The following is an 18541-nucleotide window of genomic DNA, read 5'->3' as shown; positions in this document are numbered from 1 at the left end:
GCGGGCCGAGGCCATGGGGGAGCCGGCAGACGAGGCGCCGCTGCTCTTCTGGGCCGAGGGCCCCGCGGTCTCCCTGCCGCAGCCCGAGCCGGAGCGGGGCGGCTGGAGCCTGGCCCCGGGGGGCGGCGCGGCGTGGGGCGGCCCCGGGGAGCTGCCGCGGGGGCCGGAGGCGGAGGCGGACCAGATCGTGGCGGTGTTCGTGGTCACCTTCGATCCCCGCTCCGGTAAGGGCGGCCCGGCCCGCGGGGATGCTGCGCCCCCTCCATGCGCTGCCGGGGGAGAGCCGCGGGAGCCCCTCCCGCATCCATCCCCGCGGGCTCAGCAGCCGGGCTCCGCTGTGATGGGAAACGCTGCTGCCCCCTATCGCCTCCTCCGTGACCCCCACCCCGGCGATGTGCCTGCTGGGGATGGGGGAGACTGGGAATCTCCCTTCTCTTTCCCCACCACCACGCTCCCAGGCTGAGCTCCCAGGTCATCGCTGTCGTGAGTTGGGGAGGCCTCGGCAGGTTCCCAGGAAAACGCTGCCTCCCCTCTCGTCCAGGGGATGAGAGACACCTTGGGAATCCTGCTCCTCTTCCTTCCTTCCCCCCCCCCCCACCCCTCGGGTTGAGCAGCCTGGTCATCGCTGTGATGAGTTGGGGGGGGGGGGGGCTCAATAGGTCCTTTCTCAAGGGAAATATTGCACACCTCACACATCTAGTGCTCATGCCCACAGGGGGATGAGAGAGAAACCGTGTGGGAATCTCTTTCTCTCCTACTCTCTCCCTTCCCTACTCCCTGGCTCAGCAGCCTGATCATCACTGTGATGAGTTGGGGGGTGGAGGTCAGCAGGTTCCCAGAAAACACTGCTACATTCCTCCTCTTTAAATCCTCGCCATCACCCACTGATTTTCATGGGGTGATGGAAAAGCCCTGGGAATCTCTCCCCACTTCAGCACCCTCTATTCTGGTGATGAGCTGAGGCGGGTCTCTGCAGCTTTCTCTCACAGGAAAATATACTGTGTGTCCCTGTTTTCCCCATAGCTATTTATTGGTAGTGAGTTGAGGCAAGCCATGGAAGCCTCACCCACCAAACATTGGCTACAAACAGTCACTTGCTGCACATACAGTGTGTTAGATGGTGATGAACATAGCCACCATCACTACAGTATCTGACCACTTCCCCAGCATGCATGTTGTTTTCCTGTGGCTTGCATTATATTTGCCGAGTCTAGTGCAACAAAGTGCGATTTACTTCCGTTCATGCAACTTTGAGATCTTAGTGTTGCTTTCCCTTCCTCATCATGGGACCTGTGCAGATTAATAACACTCTGCTTATCTATAGCATCTTTCTTCTAGGAATTTCAAGTGCTTTACATACGCTAAGGAATTAAGCCTCTCAGAATTCCTGTGAAATAGGTAGAAGAGTAGTACAGATGAGGAAACAAGCACAGAGAGGCTCTCTTGTCTGATGACCATGCAGCAAGTCAGTGGCAAAGCTGGGATAAGAATTCAAGATCTTTGACTTCCATTCTCACTAGATTCACTGCCTTTTTACTGATTCTGCACATCCAGGGGGGATGGGGGGAGGCAGGGCAGAGAATGTATGTAGGTAGATGTGTTACCACATCAGAATAAGTAAGTGGGAGAAGAGGGCATATGGGAAATAGGGGTTAGCACTAGGATTTAATTTTCTAATAGTGCAGGAGGTGGCTTTCTCTGAGGTGCAACCAAAATAGGTGATCTCAGTGGTGTTACGTCAGTGTAGTGGACCCCACAATATAATAATCAAGGGGATGGGGTTTAGCATTCCAAATAAGTGTGATGTTAAATATGATTAGAGTCTCCCTGGGCAAACCTCAGCTTTTCCTAAAACTCCTCTGCCATTTTGTGAGTAGGCAGTTGGGCACACAGAGTGAAAAGTGGTTCTGCAAAAGCTGGACTACTTTCCAGCTGTACTTTTAAGTACTGGGTAATGGTGGGTAACGTACCAGTACATCTTGTCTTTGGTGCTGGTTTTATCTGCTGTGGAGGGTTGTACTTAAGTGCGTCCACTTATACAATATAATTCACAGGGAAATAGTGAAAATGGGATGTAAGGAAGTGGTCAAATTTGACCTCTATTGTCCACGTGCAACTTTTCAAAGGGGGGAAACAATCGCTCTTCATACTTCTCTACAACAAGTAACTTTAGAAAACTATGTCTAGTAGCAATAGTTAAGGCTACAATTATGTCACGAAATCTGTCACTTCCAGAGACCTCTGTGACGTTTTCCGGGGCAGCACCCAGGCAGCAGGGGGCCCTGGAGCTGCCAGCTGCTGTGCAGTGGGGGGGACCCTGGAGCCCCAGCTGCTGTGTGTGCTGGACACTCCTCCCTTCCCATTTTGTCAGGGGATATTTTTAGTAAAAGTCAGGGACAGGTCACGGGCTTCCATGAATTTTTGTTTATTGCCTGTGACTTGTCCATGACTTTTAGTAAATATATCCGTGAGAAAATCTTAGCCTTAGCAATAGTGTCTGTATGGAAGAGTAAATTACGTCCCTTGATGGACATGTAGAGTATTGACTTGTTCTGCTGCTTCTTAGTGTATACTCAGCGTGCCTCAGGTGGCATGTGACCAGGATTCATCACCGAATTTGGTCTGCTGGTTGGATTATTAGCTTTCCAGCTTGGGCTGGGTATTGACAGGCAGTGTGACGTGAACGCTGATCCATGCCTCCTGACTTCTTCTGACTGTACCCAACAAATCATACATATTTATTGGTGTCATACCTGTCTTGAGTTCTGTCTGCACAGGCGACTCTGATTCTTTTGTTTGGTACTTAAGAGATTAATGTTTTCCCAAGGAGTGGTGAATTTATCTCTCAACTGTCTTTCATCACACACTTGGGATCCTGCTCAGTTCTACACAAACTTGGTATTAATTCTCTTCTGTTATTGACCTAAGTAAGCAATGCTGAATCATGACACTGAGATTACAGAAAATGCTAACCCCTTCATTGCTAGCCCACCACTGCATCTGCTGTTGTCCATTATTAACCTTCTGTTGGTAGGTTAGAGCATACCTGCCATATACATTCACACATGCTGTGCTCCTGTTCTGTCTGCCTCGATCTAGGGTCTTAGATACATGACCTATGTATATGTTTGTACATACACTTCAGATAGTGTTCTCTTTCCTTCAGTCAGCAGTGACTGGCTTCTTGTGGCTTTGTGTGAGAGGGCCAGGGTGGCTATGGCAGAAGGGCTGGGTCACAGTTTTGCATTTTGCTCTGAATACGCTGAAGTTTCTGTGTATCCTGACCTCTTCCGGGAGTAAGTTATGGGCAGTAGCCAAGAAAGTTTGGTCTCCTGCGTGCACAAGCGTTGCTCTTGAGGTTGACAGTCCCATAATACCGCAGGAACCTGGCTCTCACGGGAGGTCACGACCATGCAGGGTGTGTTGGTCCCCTGGGTAACTTGTGCCAAGCCCATGGAGGACTCTGAAGGTGAAGACTTCTTCTTTCATATGGCTTGGGGAGATAACCACAATTACAAATTTATATCTAGATTTGATAGTAGGGACCTTGCTGCAGCAGTGAGCTGGTGAATGTCCTTCAGGCCCCTGGCGAAAGAACAAAGGGAACACTCAGAAATGATGTGCTCCATCATTTGTGCCTGGTGACAACAGTCTCCTACAGGTGTTTGCCTCATTTTCCATTTAAAGAGGGTTTGTCCACATCTCCCAGGAGATGTCCTGATGCAATTAATCTGCACCAGTCTTTCTGACATAAATCAAAACCCGGTGGTTCCTTGACAGGGTCAACAACGAGCTGTTTGTTTTGAGCAGTCGAAACGCTCCCTGTGGTTCTCCATTTAGCCTCAGCATCAAAGTTAAATGTAAGAGTCTTGATGCGGACACATAGAGGGTTGCGGGATTTTAATTTTGTCTTTGGTGGGTTCTGCAGGTCATCGTGCAGCGGGGTCTTTGTGTTTGCATTGACGTGGTTGGGAAAGTGAGATGTCTGGGCAGCTCTTCTAATCTATGGAGGCTGGATGTGCAGTAGGACCGAGAGCCAGACGACCAGTGTCAGGAACGCTCAAATTGACTCTATGCGCATAGCGTTATTGAGTTGAGTGTCAAGGCGTTTAGTGTGACTGCTGTGAGACCACACTGGTGCACAGTATTCAGATGCAGAATGTACCAAAGCAGTTGTGGTGGTTTGTAAGGTCCATGGACTGGAGCCTGATGATGATCTGGCCAATTTCCTGATAAGTGCGGCATGAGACCTGACCTTATAGCGGGTGTTCTCGAGATGTTGTCGAAAGGTTAAACTCCGGTCCAGTGTAACGCTGAGATACTTTGAGTTAGCCTCATGCCTGACGCTCTCACTGCAGAACTGCACCACGAGTTTGGTATTAGCCATTTTATTGTTCAGACAGAAAGTGGTCACCGTGTTTTTTTTTGGGTTAGGCCTAAGTTTCCAGCATTGGAAATAATCAGCCATTGTGCTAAGATCTCAGGTTAGGGTGCAGCTGATAGTATGGAGGCTTGTATGCTGAACAGCTAGGACAACGTCATCCGCATAGATGAATTTCCTCAACTCCGTCGCTGGTATATCCATGATGTATAGATTAAAAAGTATCAGGCCCAGGACAGAGCCCTGAGGGATGCCCGAGTGAAGAGTCTTCGGTCTACTGATCTGGCCATTAAGGTGTACCTTAAACCAGCTGTCCCCGGTCATCGCTGCCAAGAGGCGGATCGTTTGCTGACAGTGAATGACGCTGGAGACCTTGAGGAGGAGGCCCTGTCTCCAGCCGGTGTCATATGCCGAGGACACATCAACAAGGACGATTCCTGTCTTCAACTTCTGTTGGAATCCTGCCTCAGTGTAGCCGGTGAGTGAAGCTACTTGGTCACAGCAGTTCCTCCTCCGGTGAAATCCTGCCTGCTTCACTGGGAGGATGTCTCTGCTAATGTCAAACAGACGGTGGAGCAGCCCCCCATTCCATGAGATTTTATGTCTAGCAGCTTTGTCGTTGTCTTTTGCGCGTGTTTCTTGGAGGGCCATGATGTCAATGTGATGGTCTTTGAGGGTCCTCGAGAGGTAAACCGCTTTTTCCATGGACATCCCTTCTACAGTAAGTTGGTATATTTGGAGGACTGGCCCAACTGTTCTTTTTTGGTCCTGAAAAGGGTGGTTTGAGGAAATATAATCATTGCTACTTTCACTCGGAGGTTGGTAATGTGACATCCAGTGGCCAGTTGACAACATTGGTATGTTAGTGAATTTACAATTTACATTTAGGGGGGAGGGATAGCTCAGTGGCTTGAGCATTGGCCTACTAAACCCAGGGTTGTGAGTTCAATCCTTGAGGGGGCCACTTAGGGATCTGGGGCAAAATCAGTACTTGGTCCTGCTAGTGAAGGCAGGGGACTGGACTCGACTCGATGACCTTTCAGGGTCACTTCCAGTTCAATGAGATAGGTATATCTCCATATATTATTATTACACAAAGCACGAAAAACACCAGCACTTAACAGGAACATCACGTGAAGGTTGTCGTCTTGCTCCCAAGGTGAAGACTGAAACGTTGAATTTGACCTGGAATTCCATGAGCTAGTGAAGAGTAGAGCACTGTGGGTGATGTGCTGTCAGAGGCCTGCTTTGCTGAACAGATGGGTTTCTATGTCCTGAGCCACCAGGAACTGTTGTAAAATCAGCTGTTTCATACCTAGGTAGAGAGAATTACAGTAATTAAGCCTGGAGGTTGTGAATGCTTGGATTCCCAAAATCCAAACCCAAATGGAGAAGCCACAGTTGGTCATCCTGCCGGCTGGAGAGGGGAAAAGATGTTTTTTGTGTGGCTTTATTGGGTATCCAGAAACAGCAAGGAGTCCAGATAGGGCTCACCTGTAGGATAGACACAGGAGGGACAAGATAAAGAGAAGCGCTGCTGTGGGATCTTTCAGGCTAAAGAGAGATGCAGTCTCGCATTTTTTGAGGGGCACTTGTATCGAACTTGTCAATGTTTGGCATCTTGGAATGTTGCGCCCAGTGCTGGCTGCCCCATTACTGTTTCCAGGTGGCGCACCCTAAAAGAAATAGGAGCAGGTCAGATTATGTCTCTTGCTACTTATGTGATTGTGGTGCGCAGCCAACTATCTTGGTAGTAAGTTTGGGATGTAGGACACGCCTACACTTAAAATGCTGCATTGGTGCAGCTACACCATTGTATTGCTTTAATAAAGATGTTCTAAGGGCAAGTCTACACTACAAAATTAAGTCAACCTAAGTTATGTTGACGTACAGCCATTGCAGTAATTAAATCACTTTTGCATGTCCATTGCACATGGAGCATTGTGAGACAATTTCTGAAAGGCAGTAACAGTCAATGTAAGCAACACAGTGTCTGCACTGACACTGCGTCGACCTAACTAAATCGACTTAAGCGCTATGCCTCTCGTGGAGGTAGAATTATTAGGTCGGTGTAGTGGGCGAGTTACATCAATAGGAGCTACAGTTTAGTGTAGACGCTTAGAGTTAGATTGACGTAATTAACTCTGTAGTATAGAGCTGGCCTAAGTCGATGGGAGAGAACTCTCCTGTCAGTGAAGTTGATCCACGTCCCTGAGAGTCCGTAGCTCTTCTGCTGACATAACCCCCCATGTAGACAGGGCTAAGTCGATATAACTACATCACTCAGGGATGTGGATTTCTCTCATCCCTGAGCGATGTAGTTATTATACCGATATAAGTCTGTAGGGTTCTTAATAACACTGTCGCTTGTGAAGGCCCCAGTCCTTCAGCTGGCTTGGAGTGGCCAAACTACTGGTCCTGCAAGTGGAGGATCAGGCCTACAAGTGAACCAATAACTGCTTTGAAAAAGTCCAATTCACCATTATTAAGCTGTTTTGTTTCTTTTTTGTATTTCTTTCATTCTCCAAGTTGAGCTAAACCATGTTTAGTTTCACTTTCTGGTTCTCAGGCACTAGCACAGTGTTGCAGTGTTGGATTGCAGATACTGCTTGGGAGTGTATAGATCTAAAAATGTGTTCACTAACACGTAGATCTTCATGTCTGTGTGTGATACCCCCCAGCCACCCCCATCCCCATGAACAGGTGGTTACTTTAATAAAGAAGCTAAATGCTGGTGTCAAAATAGCTTCTGGGAGCATCCAAAAATAAGAGGAATAGTACAGAAAGTTACAAGGGAAACTTTATTTGGCTCCATTCCTTCCAGAAGCTGCTGATGCTGTTTCTGACTTAATCCTGGTGCTGACGAATGGCTTACAAAAGTTCTTCAAGGAACCTGTGAGCTTCTCTCTTTAAAGCCTCGCATTGTGCTCTAAAGTTCAAGTTGTTTGAATGCGGCTTGGGAAGTCCTTCCTCACCAGCCTGGGAGCTGCTTTGTGCATGGTCAGGGAACGGGATAGGCTTCCTGCTCTCTCAGAGGCTTCTCCCTTCCCCCTCCCTCCTGTCTGTGGGCAACTAAGCTTGTGCCTGTGGGAAAAGTCGCTCCTTTGTTTGCTCTAGCATCTCGCCTGACTGATTTTTATCTCTTTGCTTGCTCCATGACTGCCACATCATCGCACAAGGCAAGGTGGTGAGAGTGACTGCCCAGGAGTACAGGTGTTGGTGGCTAATGTTCTTTTTAATGGAAGATCCTAGAAAACAGTGCAACTGAATGAGTTTATTCCAGTGTGAGCATGTTGATCTCCAGTGGCTAAAGCACAGGACAGGGTTCTAGTTCCACTTGCTCTGCCACTGACCTGCTTTGTGGAACTGGGTGTATTACTTAACCTCTGTCTGTTTACACATCTGTGAAATGGAGATACTTGCCAACCACCACAATGATATTTGAGGCTTAACTAATTGAAGGTACTTTGGCTGAAAGGTGCTGTGGAATGATAATGTATTACTATTAACTGTGCAGCTGAAGATCAGTAGTTGATTCATTATGAGCATTAGACTTTCAATTGCATTTGAAAGAGGAACCTGCGGGAGAACTTGGGAACTTGGCGCTAACCACAACTTGTGGTTGAGGGAGCCCTGATCTACTTCCTTAAACTCTTCAGGGAAGGATCACCTCGCGTCTTTTTTAAAACAGTTACACGTTTAAAAAAGTGGCTACATATAACTCTAAACACAAACCACAGGCATTATCATAGTGGCTTCCTCCGCCAGCCTTGTACACTACCTAAAAGGCCCAGGTACATCAATAAAGGCTCTGTCTTCATATGTATTTGTACAGCACCTCGCACAGTAGAGCCCTGATTGGGGTCTCTGGGCGTTACCATCATAAAATGAGAAATCCCCTTTGTAGGGGAGGGATAGCTCAGTGGTTTGAGCATTGGTCTGCTAAACCTAGAGTTGTAAGTTCAGTCCTTGAGGGGGCCACTTAGGGATCTGGGGCAAAATCAGTACTTGGTCCTGCTAGTGAAGGCAGGGGGCTGGACTCAATGACCTTTCAGGGTCCCTTCCAGTTCTATGAGATAGGGGTGTGTGTGTGTGTGTGTGTATATATTCGAGTCTTCCGGAGAGTCCTTATCCCCACCTCCTTGCTTGGTTGTAGTGACTTTTCGTTAGCTGTGTGATGACATTGCTGACAAGACAGCCTAGGACTGGCCTCCCCATCTCTGAACAGAATGGATGCACGTGAAATCTCTGCTGTTATTGTAATTAACTTGCTGTATTTATTTCTCTTACCAGGCCCCAAAACCTATTGGAAACAATGTCTACTTGAGCAGAAAAATAGGCTGCTAAATAGAATTATGTGCTCCCTCCTTTGTGCAATATGTAAAATACAAAGAAGGGCCAGGATTTTCAGAAATAGTCACCTAAAGTTAGGCACTTATTTAAATGTGGAGAACCCCACAGCTCCTACTGACCCAAATGGTTGCTGCTGGGTGCTCAGCTAGTTTTGAAAATCAGCTACTTATTTAGGTGTCAATTTTTAGGCTCTTGTTTCTCAAAGTCTTGGCCAAGTGTAAGGCCTTGTCTAAACACACAAGTTGTACTGTTTTAACTACACTGCTATAAAGTGATGTATTCCCACACACATCCCAGAGTGGATGTTGTTATATACGTATAGTGTTTGGGAAGGGGAGTAAGCTATACTGATACCAGGTGCCTTCATACTGGCATAACTGTGTACCCACTAGGGCTTGTAGTAGTACAACTTTTGGTGGAAAAATCTCATCCCTGAATATTTGTATTGGTCCAAAATCTGTACGTAGCCCACAAATCTGTTGTGAAAGAGTTTAGGATTAGATTGACTTGTAATATTTTTTGTCTTTCTGTATGGATCATCTTTCATCTCAAAAAATATTCTCTCTCATCATCTCCACCCCAAGATCAGACTTCTTAGATATTCTTTTCTATTTCAGGCATTAAACTTTTTCTTGTTGGGGTGATAGTCAGTTGCCAATTTATTCAGTCTTAATCTTTTCTGTATCTGTGCACTTTTGTATTTGCTGGAACAATTATTGTGCTGTGGAGTTAGGAGGTTGGGAAATCCGTGAAACATTTCAGTCAGCTCTTAAAATATTTATTAGCTTGAGATGTGTTCCATGGAAGCTGTATAAGGGCGTTGGCTTTAAGATTCCTGTTTGACCAGTCTTACCAAGGAAGATAATGGGCTTCCAGAGAAACGATCCATTGCCCAAGCAGAGCCATCAAGAAGGATAGGAGTGGTGGTGGAGTCTCCACACCCACACTTTGGGTGTGAGGTGGAATACCAGCTGTCCTGTGGTTTGTGGGCTATCGAACCATTAAAATATCACAGGTCTAGGCGTGAGGATTGCATGTACTGGGCCTTGGACTAGTGAAAAGGAGGAAATCCTTTTTGTAACTAAGTTTTATATACTAAAATATACAGCCAGCTGATTTGCTCAGAGGCGTGGAATGTTAGAAGCTTTGACAAAGATGGATTTGTTGGCAGAGTGCAGGTGAAGCAGTCAAAGGTACACGACAAACTTGTTAACCCAGTACTTAAGTTTTTCACATGAATATCATGGCCGTATATGTGGCATGCATGTATTTATTTATTTATTTATCTCTCTATCTCTCTCTATATATCTGTGTTTTTTTTAAGCAGTAAGGTTCCACTGACAAGAGCATGGCTGGTGCTACAGTTTACCATGTGCTGTGCATACACTCCTCCCTACCAGTAGTGATCATAACACTTTCACTTTTGGCCATAAATCTACATACAAAGTTCTGGCCTGGGCTTTTTAATACCCCTTCATGAGCCTGGCAGAAAGGGGAGAGAGTCCATTTTCCATTCTTCTTGGAGATTTGACTTCTAAATGATTTAGATTGTGGCACAGAGAATACACCTATAAAGTTTGCGGACGATGCCAAGCTGGGAGCGGTTGCAAGTGCTTTGGAGGATAGGATTAAAATTCAAAATGATCTGGACAAACTGGAGGAATGGTCTGAAGTAAATAGGATGAAATTCAATATGGACAAATGCAAAGTACTCCACTTAGGAAGGAACAATGGATTGCGCACACACAGAATGTGAAATGACTGCCTAGGAAGGAGTACTGGAGAAAGGGATCTGGAGGTCATAGTGGATCACAGGCTAAATATGAGTGGAGAACAGCGTAACACTGTTGCAAAAAATAAAATAAAATAAGCAGACCTCATTCTGGGATGTATTAGCAGGAGTGTTGTAAACAAGACACAAGAAGTAATTCTTCTGCTCTACTCCATGCTGATAAGGCCCCACCTGGAGTATTGTGTCCAGTTCTGGGCACTACATTTCAGGAAGAATGTGGACAAATTGGAGAGAGTCCAGAGAAGAGCAACACAAATAATTAAAGGTGTAGAAAACATGACCCGTGAGGAAAGATTGAACAAATTGGGTTTCTTTAGTCTGGAGAAGAGGGGGGACATGATAACAGTTTTCAAGTACATAAAAGGTGGTTACAAGGAGGAGAGTGAAAAATTGTTCTTCTTAACTTCTGAGGATAGGCCAAGAAGCAATGGGCTTAAATTGCAGCAAGAGAGGTTTAAATTGGACGTTAGAAAAAAATTCCTAACTGTCAGGGTTATTAAGCACTGGAATAAATTGCCTAGGAAGGTTGTGGACTCTCCATCATTGGAGATTTTTACAAGCAGGTTAGACAAACACCTGTCAGGGTTGATCTAGTTATTACGTAGCCTGCAGGGGACTGGCCTAGATGACCTCTTGAGGTCCCTTCCAGTCCTACCAGTCTATGCTTCTTGCCTCTCTTGAACAGGATTTCTAAAATCCTTTCTGAATCCAAGACTTTATCATGGCAACATGATGCACTTACCAAATGCCTGGCTATTTAATTTTACATCCTTCCCTTTGCTCTGCTTTTGCACTACAGTGCTGAGGAGAGGGGTCAGATTCTCAGCTTTGGAGACTGAAGTCTTCTGTCCACAGAACTCTCACAGCACGAACATCAGTAGAGTTAGCCCCTCCTTCACTGCCCTGCCCAAATACCTGGAGGGACTATCTGCTGTAGCTGCTGCCTGGCAAGCCTTGGAGGGGCAAGTCTGCAAGATATTAAATAGGTTCTGAAATAACTCTTGAGGCCCATGCAATGTACTGGTGTTCAGTGCAGCATGTCTGTCTCACAGGCAGCACATGGAGTGTGGTAAGGTTGCATCTGTGCTCAGGTACTGGAGAGACCCATCTCACTGTAAGGCCATGTAATAACCGCCCTGTATTGCTCCAAAAACTTGCCTTTTAAAATACTGTTACCAGTGCACTGCTCCTTGATACCCAAGTGGCTGAAACCTGGCTGCTGTTGATTTGTTGCTGCTTTATCTTTAGAAGAGGGTGGGACCCTTTTCTACTCCAATGAAAAGTTATCGCTCCCTTGCCCCACAGGTAACATGGTGGAATGGTGTTTGCCCCAAGACATTGACTTAGAAGGTGTTGAGTTCAAATCCATGGCAAGTGGGTCGCACAAAGTCCAGTCGGATTTCATGTGAGTATATTTGGTTTGCGCTGCTCCTTCCCATCCTCCTTAGCCACACATGCCCTCCTCCCTTAGTCCAAAGCAGTAAAAATGAACACTGCCCATCAACTAAGGCCCCCCAAATTGACTTGCCATAAAACTAGCTGCTTTGGAGTGAATTTTCCAGATATTTAGCATCTGCTGCATCAAGTATCTGCTATTTATGTAGATCCTAACGTATAATGACTCCTGCTCTGGTGGCCAGCCCGCCAACAAGAGCAGACCTGGTTCCTAGAGGTAAACTGACACTAATGCATGAGGCACGAACAAACAAGGAAGCAAACAGAATTGCTAATTTCAGGCTCGTTAGGAATGTCAGCAGTTGGCCGGAGGCGTGGTGGGGATGGAGCAAACTCTTTGCCAGATGGAAAAGAGCAAAACGGGGGGGGGGGGGAGAGAAGGGGAGGGTTTTTTTGTTTGTGGTTTTAAGAGAGAACGCAGAAGAAAACATGTTGAAAAAAACTTGGATGTCTCCTTTAGATGTTGAGTAGTGATCATGTCCTGTCCCCATTTCACTTCCTCGTCCCTCCCTCCTCCTAATGGGAATTCTGGTTCATGCCCTTCCCATCGTATTCCTCCCCACTCTGCTCTCAAGGGCCCCGAGTTGTGGTGCCTCCCGTTGGCCAAGGAGGACCAACAGCTGCTCCCTGTAGAGCTTGTACACTCCACTCTCTGATTGGCCAGAGGAGGTGTTTCATCTGCAGTGTTTCCATTCTCTGCAAGCCTGGGAGATGGCTTGGGGGCCAAACAGGCCATCGTTACGACAGCTAGTCTGACTTACTTTATAAAGTGTGCTGTGTTATCCTCACTGTTCTTTGGAAACACGACATTATGCTCCCTGGGCCCAGCTTTCTACCCGAGCCTCTCTTCTGAAAATTTCCCCATCGTTGCTAACACAGGTTCCACTGCACCAGTGCTAGCAAAGGTCAGACCTTTAGTGGTAGGAGAGGCACTGGAGGCTGCCAGCTTTCTGAATACTGTGTAATGTAGACCATGCTGTCAATAGATTTAGAAGACATGGTTAAAATGGCAGAGGCCTGTGTGCACAGGAGGAGATGTAGGGGGTGGGGAACTGATATTTTTGATGGCCCTTCCTAGGATCTGCTTGCCACGTATGTGCCTCTCTTCCCACCCTCCCCCTTTCTAGTTATTTTCTGTTGCACATTTGTCCCCAGTTATTTCCGGAAAGGGCTCTGCTTCGGCCTGGCCTGCTTTGAAAACATGCCCGTGGAGAGTGAATTAGAGCGTGGCGCCCGCATGAAGTCTGTGGGGATTCTCTCCCCTTCGTACACCCTGCTCTATAGATACATGCACTTCCTGGAGAACCAGGTCCGGTAAGTTGTCTGTGGGATACAGGATTGGCTGCCTGTACTGAAGGGTCTGAATGTTTGTGTGGATGGTTGGATGTGAAGGTTTCCCAGGCTACATTGAACATCAGGTTGCATGTCATTTGAAAGGTAATTTTCCCTGCATGTGCAATAAGGTTTTGACTTTGAAATGTTGCCACATTAAGACCTTTTTCCAAGAAACAGTACTTCCGTGTGTGTGTGTGTGTGTTAGTTACAGGAAATGAGGATCATGATGGAGGAAAGAAATTAAACTTGAGTTAGTAATACAGGACCACTTCAGTGTGTAACACTTTTTTTTTTTTTTTTTAATCTGCTGGAGAATTGCTTGTTTTGAACAGGTATTAGAACAAAATAATTGTTGATTTCCCTCCTGTCCCTTAAAACATCAATTTGCTAAAGGTTTCTTGGAAGATTTTTAGAGCCAACAGTGAGATTTTGTTCTTGGCTACATACATGCTTCTGCTGTCTACACAGCGCTGTCCAGTGGGACTGCAGGATCAGAGCTTGCTAAGGGAATTAAGTAAGGGTAAAAGAGGACTTGCAGGAAAACGCCATCTTGTTTGAACTTGTTCTAAATGTTAAAAACCAGGATCCATTCTCCCATGCATGGAGTATGAGAGTCCTGCCTGACCATCTCAGCCCTGCCCATGTTCCTTGGATGCACTGAAAGATACAGATGCTTATGATGCTGGTGCCACAGCCTGTGAAATCTGAGGCACCCAAGGCTGAATCATGGACTAGGAGATGTATGTGGCTGGGGGCAAGGGCCCTGGGGTCTGTGGACTCCATATATCTTTCCTACTTTTTGTCTTTTCTAGACACCAGCTGGAGATGCCAGGGCATTACTCCCACCTAGAGGCATTTTATGATGACAAGAAGGGGGTTCTCCCTCCTGGCAAGGGTACCTCCAGCTCTCAGCCACCCGTCCACTGGCTGCCCTCCATCCACAGATACATGTATCCAGAGATGAAGGTGAGGCAGGCGCTGTCCAGCTTGTATAAACGTGCAGTGCATGATGCTCCCAATGGGTGCAGGACTAGCTAATTTGTGTATAGCAAGTCTCTCTGCTAGGCAAGCTAGTGGAGTTTTCTCCATGCATTTCAGCATTTGTGGGCTGAGCCCTAAGCTGCACAAGGTAGATTCCTGTTGTTTAGGCTGAGTATCTCAGGCAGCAACTATCGACTGTTGCAGTGTGCTGCTCTTGCTCCCACGCATCTAGTGTCACAAGTGTGGTGGGTGGTGCTGGGCTGTGTGTATCTACGACTTGCTCCCATATTCTGCTTCTGTATTTAGCATCTCTGTGTGTTCCTGTAGCATCTCTCATGAGCCGTTCTCTTCCCCGACCCTCAGATCACACACCCCGCAGGCTGTATGTCTCAGTTCATTAAGTTCTTTGGAGAGCAGATCTTCATCCTCTGGAAGTTCGCTCTGCTACGCAAGCGCATTTTGATATTTTCACCACCGCCAGTAGGAGTTGTCTGCTATAGAGGTACGGCGTCAAGGTCAAAACCTTCAAACCTCTTCCTTCCCACGCCTGAAGGACAGTGACTTGTACACATGTGCACACACCCCTCCTAGCTGATATGGAGGGACGCAGTGCCGTTCTCCCAAGCCCACCACTAGGGAAAGTGATGGGCAGGGTTTGCAAAGCAACCCTGAGGCTCCCCTCCCCTACTTCTTGCAAGCATGTTTTTCCCAGGCCTTGTTGGCCCGAAGAGCTATGAACCTGAACTCTTGTCTCTGTGTGGCAGCACCAGATGCTGTTGCCTGACTTTCATTCCACCAACAAGCTGGGTGCAGGGGGAGAGAATGTCTAAACATTCTGCAGGAACTTAAGTAAGAATTTAAATAACATGTTGCCCAATGGGAGAGTCAGAGTGAAATGTAAGCATTTCAGTGCCGGTCAGATGCCACTATACTGTGCTATATACGGTGTGTGTTTAGGAGCACTTTGGGCAAATGGGGACACGAGAAATAAGGAGGGGGCATTGTGGACCCTATTGAGAGGGAATATTGTGGGCATTGTGTTATCCCTTTCTCTCACCTGCAGTGTATTGCTGTTGCTGCCTAGCCAATGTCTCACTGCCTGGCATTGGGGGGACCGTTCCAGAGTCCAAGCCTTTCTTCTATGTGAATGTGGCAGACATAGAAATGCTGGAGACTGAAGTGTCTTATGTGGCCTGTAAGTACAACAGCCTCTTTGCTTCCCTACTGCTTCACACCAGGCTGAAATCTCTGATGGATCAGGAGGTACCTTTTAAAACTTAAGCTGAAAAAAATCTCCTGATGGTGAGAGATACTGTGAAATAAAAGAGAAGAGATCTTAACCTGCCTGGGTGTGGCCAGGTCCTGTTCTCATCCAACAATCACTGGATCGTAACGTGTCTGGGTGTGGCTGTGTCTTGTTCTCATCGAACAGCGATGCAAGTGAGAACAGCCACCCTGCAAGGAGAGTGTCTGAAAATCTTCCTCTCCCTCTGGTCTCGGCAGGCACGACGGAAAAGATCTTTGAGGAGAAGCGAGATCTCTACGACGTCTATGTGGATAACCAGAATGTGAAGACGCACCATGAGCACCTGCAGCCACTCCTGAAGATTAACAGTGCCGACAAGGAAAAATACCGGCGGCTCAATGACCAGAGGTAGTGGAGGGGACCTGAGTGATGGAGCGATGGGACCAGTATCTCAATCTCTTCACTTCCTTTGAATTTTCTTGTCTTCATTTTCCTGATTTCTTGCTTCTTTGGTTTATTCTTTTGACCCTCTCATTCAATACCTTTATGGTGGTGGTTTGTATTACAGCAGGGCCTAGAGACTGCAACTGAGATCAGGGCACCTTTGTGCTGGGCACTGTGCAAACACAGTATTAGTCAGTCCCTGTCATTTTTAAATAGACAAGGTAGATAAAGGGTGAGAAGGGAAACAGGCACGGAGATGAAGTGACTAGCCCAGGGTCATGCATTGGGTTTAGGGGCAGAGCTGGGAGTAGAATCCAGATCTCCTGACTCCCAGCCTAGTGCCCTGTCCATGGGACTCTGCTGCCATCTATAGATTAAAGATAAAGATTTTAGTACCTTTATCTTCAATAAATGGTGATGTCTTCAGTCAGAATCCTGTTTGGCGCTATTGCTCTGGGGTTTGTTGCTTGTACATGTGTTTGATTTGCCTCCCTTCTCCCAGGCAGATGTTGATGTACTCTCAGGAGGTGGAGGAGGACTGCAGCTCCTGTGAAGAGGATCTCTTTATCTTGTGAGTTGCTCCCTGCACCACTGAATAACAACCAGGCTCCGGGGAGTCTTTAAAGTGTGGTTTTGCACTTGAGGGCCTGGGCACCAAAGGCAGCCTGGGGTCCAGTCGTTGTCTCACTGGTTTCATATCACACTAGCTTAGCTTGCAAAAATAGAGATGTTTGGGGGGCTGGAAGTGTTTGGAGGGGATATGGGGACCCATAAAGCATGGGTTGGAAATGGAAGAGATTTCTAGAACACCAGCATCTTCTGACCCTCTTCAGAATTCCTGGCTATGCTGGGGGAGGCCAAACAGCTTGTTGAGATGCAGACAGTGCCCTGGCTGTGGGGAGCAAACTGCCTCTGCTTGTCGGCTGGGTGGTTACGTGTGTGGCGGTTTCAGAGGAGGCTGGGGTGAAGGGTTGGGTAATGCTTGTGTGGTTCCTGCAGTCTGTGAGGAAATACGTGGCAACTGAAGTACTAAATAGAGCCTGGCCCCTCCTATGGAGCCCTTCACCATACACTACTATTGCTCATGTCCTATGGTGGGAAAGGGATATGCACGAGAGTAATACGATTAAATTGTCTAAAGGAAAATTGAGGGTGAATATTAGGTAGAGCTTGCCAAGACTGAGGTGCTTTGGACTATGAACAGCCTGCCACAGCGCACAGGGGAAGCCTCATTGCTCGAGTCATTTAAAACTAGACTATGGTTGGAGAGAATATGGGACCAGGGAACAGTGCTGTACCTGAAAGGGGATGCAGGAGGCAGCCAGTCGAGCTTTCATCTCCAAGTTCTGTTCCTTGTTTGGTGCTGAAGCTTAGTCATAGCTAGAATCTGGTGGCTTAAGAACGGTAATGGAGAAATCATTTGGGTCAGCATAGTGGCTTGGTGCTTTTGTCCACTCAGTTCCCCCACTGTATTAGGGGAGACATATGTTGGATTTCTACACTTGGTCTTTTATTCTCCACAATAAATGTGTTAGTTGAGTCAGCGCCTAGCTTAAATAAGCCAGCCTGAAGCCTGTTGAGTAAAAGGTTCACTATTGACCTACCACATGTGCAATACCATGGTGGAAAGAAGGTAGGAGTGTTTAAAGTGGGACTCTGGGGATGGTGTAAAAAAATCTGTCTTCCATTTTTCTTTTCAATCCCATCTGCTCTTCCCTGTTGGCTGTGTCCTCCTGCAGGTTTTTCATGGAGCAGAACAATCGGATATTTCAGACACTGATGGAGGTGTCAGCCAGCCAGGACAAGACCTTGACAGCTGACCATGCCCGGGGCATGGGCCTGGACCCACAAGGTGACCGAAGCTTCCTAATGGACCTGCTGGAAGTGTATGGCATTGATGTCATGCTAGTCATTGATAACCCCTGCTGCACTTAAACTGAGGACAAGAGAGACAGGGAGCAGCGATGGCTTTTTAAAGACTATGGAACATTGCTTAGGAGCATCACTGGAACTCACCACACCGTCACTGGAAGGATCTCATTTATTTAATAACTTTATACAGAAAAGTATTTATAATTTTAAACAAAATGTGATTTTATTTTCCTTTCTTCAGGATTGACTGCTCAAGGTTTGGTTTGGTTTGTTCCTGATATCCATAGGAGCAATGGCACCTTTTCACCAACCCTCACAGTTGACATTGGCAGCTGTTTTTGGCCTAGTCTGGACTTCTGAGGGGCTGGAGATTTCAGGGAAAGCACCTTCTCTCATGGGGACCAATGTGAAATCATGCATATTTGAGCCTTCAGGAGTTGACTGTGGAGAATGTCCCCTCCAACTGATATTGTACAGTGTTCCCCAATCTTTTCAGCATCCTCCACCCTACCGTGTCTCTCACTGGGGACAGTTAATTATGCAGGTTAGACTCTGTACACCCCACTCGCCCACCCTTTCAGCAGTTGAGTTGGAGTCCAACCACCATTCCCATCTATGGCAGAAGAAAACGGTTAAGACTAGACGCGCTACAGGATCATGTGCTCACTTTGCATTATGGGAT

General features: G+C 46.9%; 1 protein-coding gene across 1 annotated transcript; it reads left to right on the top strand.

Annotated features, from left to right (window-relative positions):
- The first annotated feature begins 13 nt into the window (after positions 1 to 13).
- DENND11 (DENN domain containing 11) lies at positions 14 to 17922 on the top strand. Its single transcript, XM_065423546.1, has 9 exons — positions 14 to 224; positions 11832 to 11931; positions 13137 to 13295; positions 14129 to 14282; positions 14661 to 14799; positions 15361 to 15492; positions 15801 to 15951; positions 16490 to 16558; positions 17727 to 17922. The coding sequence occupies exons 1-9, from the start codon at positions 14 to 16 to the stop codon at positions 17920 to 17922; spliced, it is 1311 nt and encodes a 436-aa protein (XP_065279618.1).
- The last annotated feature ends 619 nt before the right edge of the window (positions 17923 to 18541 follow it).

The sequence above is a fragment of the Emys orbicularis genome, chromosome 1, assembly GCF_028017835.1.
Source record: "Emys orbicularis isolate rEmyOrb1 chromosome 1, rEmyOrb1.hap1, whole genome shotgun sequence".
Taxonomy (NCBI): Eukaryota; Metazoa; Chordata; order Testudines; family Emydidae; genus Emys; species Emys orbicularis.
The sequence above is the reverse complement of the archived record's forward strand: the minus strand, read 5'-3'. Positions and strand labels throughout refer to the sequence as shown.